The sequence below is a fragment of the Lipotes vexillifer genome, unplaced genomic scaffold, assembly GCF_000442215.2.
Source record: "Lipotes vexillifer unplaced genomic scaffold, Lipotes_vexillifer_v1.1 scaffold3041, whole genome shotgun sequence".
Lineage (NCBI taxonomy): Eukaryota > Metazoa > Chordata > Mammalia > Artiodactyla > Lipotidae > Lipotes > Lipotes vexillifer.
Window position 1 is genome coordinate 32,280 of NW_006778847.1, and position 1,530 is coordinate 33,809.

The following is a 1,530-nucleotide window of genomic DNA, read 5'->3' on the forward strand; positions in this document are numbered from 1 at the left end:
TTTCCCTCCCAGATTCTCCGGAAAATCTCGATGAACTGATCAAGAAAGTGTCCCAGCAGGTTCTAGAGAAGCGAGCCTACGTCTGTGCCCACCCTCTGGACTGGACGTCCTGAAGCAGGGGGACAGCGTCGCTGCTGCTGTCCGCCCGACACACGCCTTCCAGAAGGTAGAGAACTTGCTTTATTACAAGCTGACCAGGTTCCCTGACGGGCTTTCTCGAGGCCCCCGTGGGCACTGCTGCCCGACACGATCCCGGGCTCTGAGCGGACACGGGGAGAGCGCGGAGCTGCTGAGACTCGCCTGACCGGGAGGCTTCAGGGTGGAAGCTGGCCTGGGGTGGTAGGGCCGGGTCTCTGCAGGGTGGCCATTTCTGCCAGACCACACGTTCTCCAAGAAACAGCTTGAAAACCGCGTATGTGTCATTCTTTAAGCTACAGGCAGCAAAGGAAGAGGACAGTTCGCGTTTCCCCTCTAGTGTTTGCTGCACTGGGCACCTGTTTCCTCAGAGCCAGCCTCACAACCTCTTGACCCTGCGCTCCCCACGGTGGTGGTGGCTTCCAGGGCTCTTTGTCCTCGTGTGTGAGAAGAGGGCTCCAGGAGCAGGGGGGCAGGTGCCCGGGTCACGACGCCGTGCAGGTTTGGTCCTGCGCAGGTGATGTTGCTGCTGCCTGACAGCAGGTGCTGCTTCCAGCTGGCGCTTCCCTGCTGCTTGACAAGGACGAGCAGCATCTTTTGGCGGCACAGACGGGCCTCTGAACACCCAGCCCGGTGTGCTCACCTGGCAGGCTTCCCGCGCGGGCGGTTCCCAGTGCTTTGCCCATCACAGGCGTTGCCTTGAGGCAGCCAGGCTTCAGGCCTGGGAGGAGGAGCCGTCATCCACCTGCGGGGCTAGGCAGCTCATCTTCCCGATGACACCCTAGCTTCTTTGCTGGCGTGGATGGAGAGGTCACGGCTTCTCACCCGGTGCCAGGAGAGCAGCCTGCGGGGAGCTGTTCTCACCCGTGTGTCTTCAGCTGTGTGCCCTGGGAACTGGCGCTGGGAAGGGCCGGAGCAGCGAGCCTGCTGTCCCTGGGCTGGACCACAGCAGTGACCGTGAGCCTGGGACCCTGCCTGCGGCCCCAGAGCCTGGGGCCTCTACTGAAGGGAGGTGGCACAGTCCAGAGGAGGGGAGAGACCAGTTTCAGCAGCTTGTCAGCACATCCTCCGGTTTCACGGAGCTGTTACCAGCAGCCCTTAGGAGTTAGGGAAGGAAAGCACTCCACTGCTTGTTCAGTCTAGCTTTCTGGCCAAGGGGTCTGTGGCCAGATCAACTCATTCTCCCTGAAGATTCTGGTTCTGTTAAGTCACAGGTCTGGTTCTCTCTACCTATAAATGATTTCTGGTTCCTCTTCACAAACGGGGGGATGAAGAGGACTTGGAGGCCCCCGCCCGCCCCCACGGGTGCCAACCGGCTGTGTCTGGGAGCCGGAAGGGCCCAGCAGCGCCCAGAGCCTCCCGAGGCTGGTCATGGGTAACACAGTGTGAAGCCTG

The 1,530-nt window shown here is 61.2% G+C and overlaps 1 protein-coding gene across 1 annotated transcript in view; it reads left to right on the forward strand.

The window, feature by feature from the left end:
• The window catches only part of ACAD9 (acyl-CoA dehydrogenase family member 9), a 23,528-nt gene extending 23,415 nt beyond the window's left edge, over nt 1–113 (forward strand). Inside the window, exon 16 of the mRNA XM_007452017.1 lies at nt 13–113. Coding sequence (XP_007452079.1) covers nt 13–113 — 101 coding nt within the window. The remainder of the gene's footprint in view (nt 1–12) is intronic.
• Nucleotides 114–1,530: the final 1,417 nt, after the last annotated feature.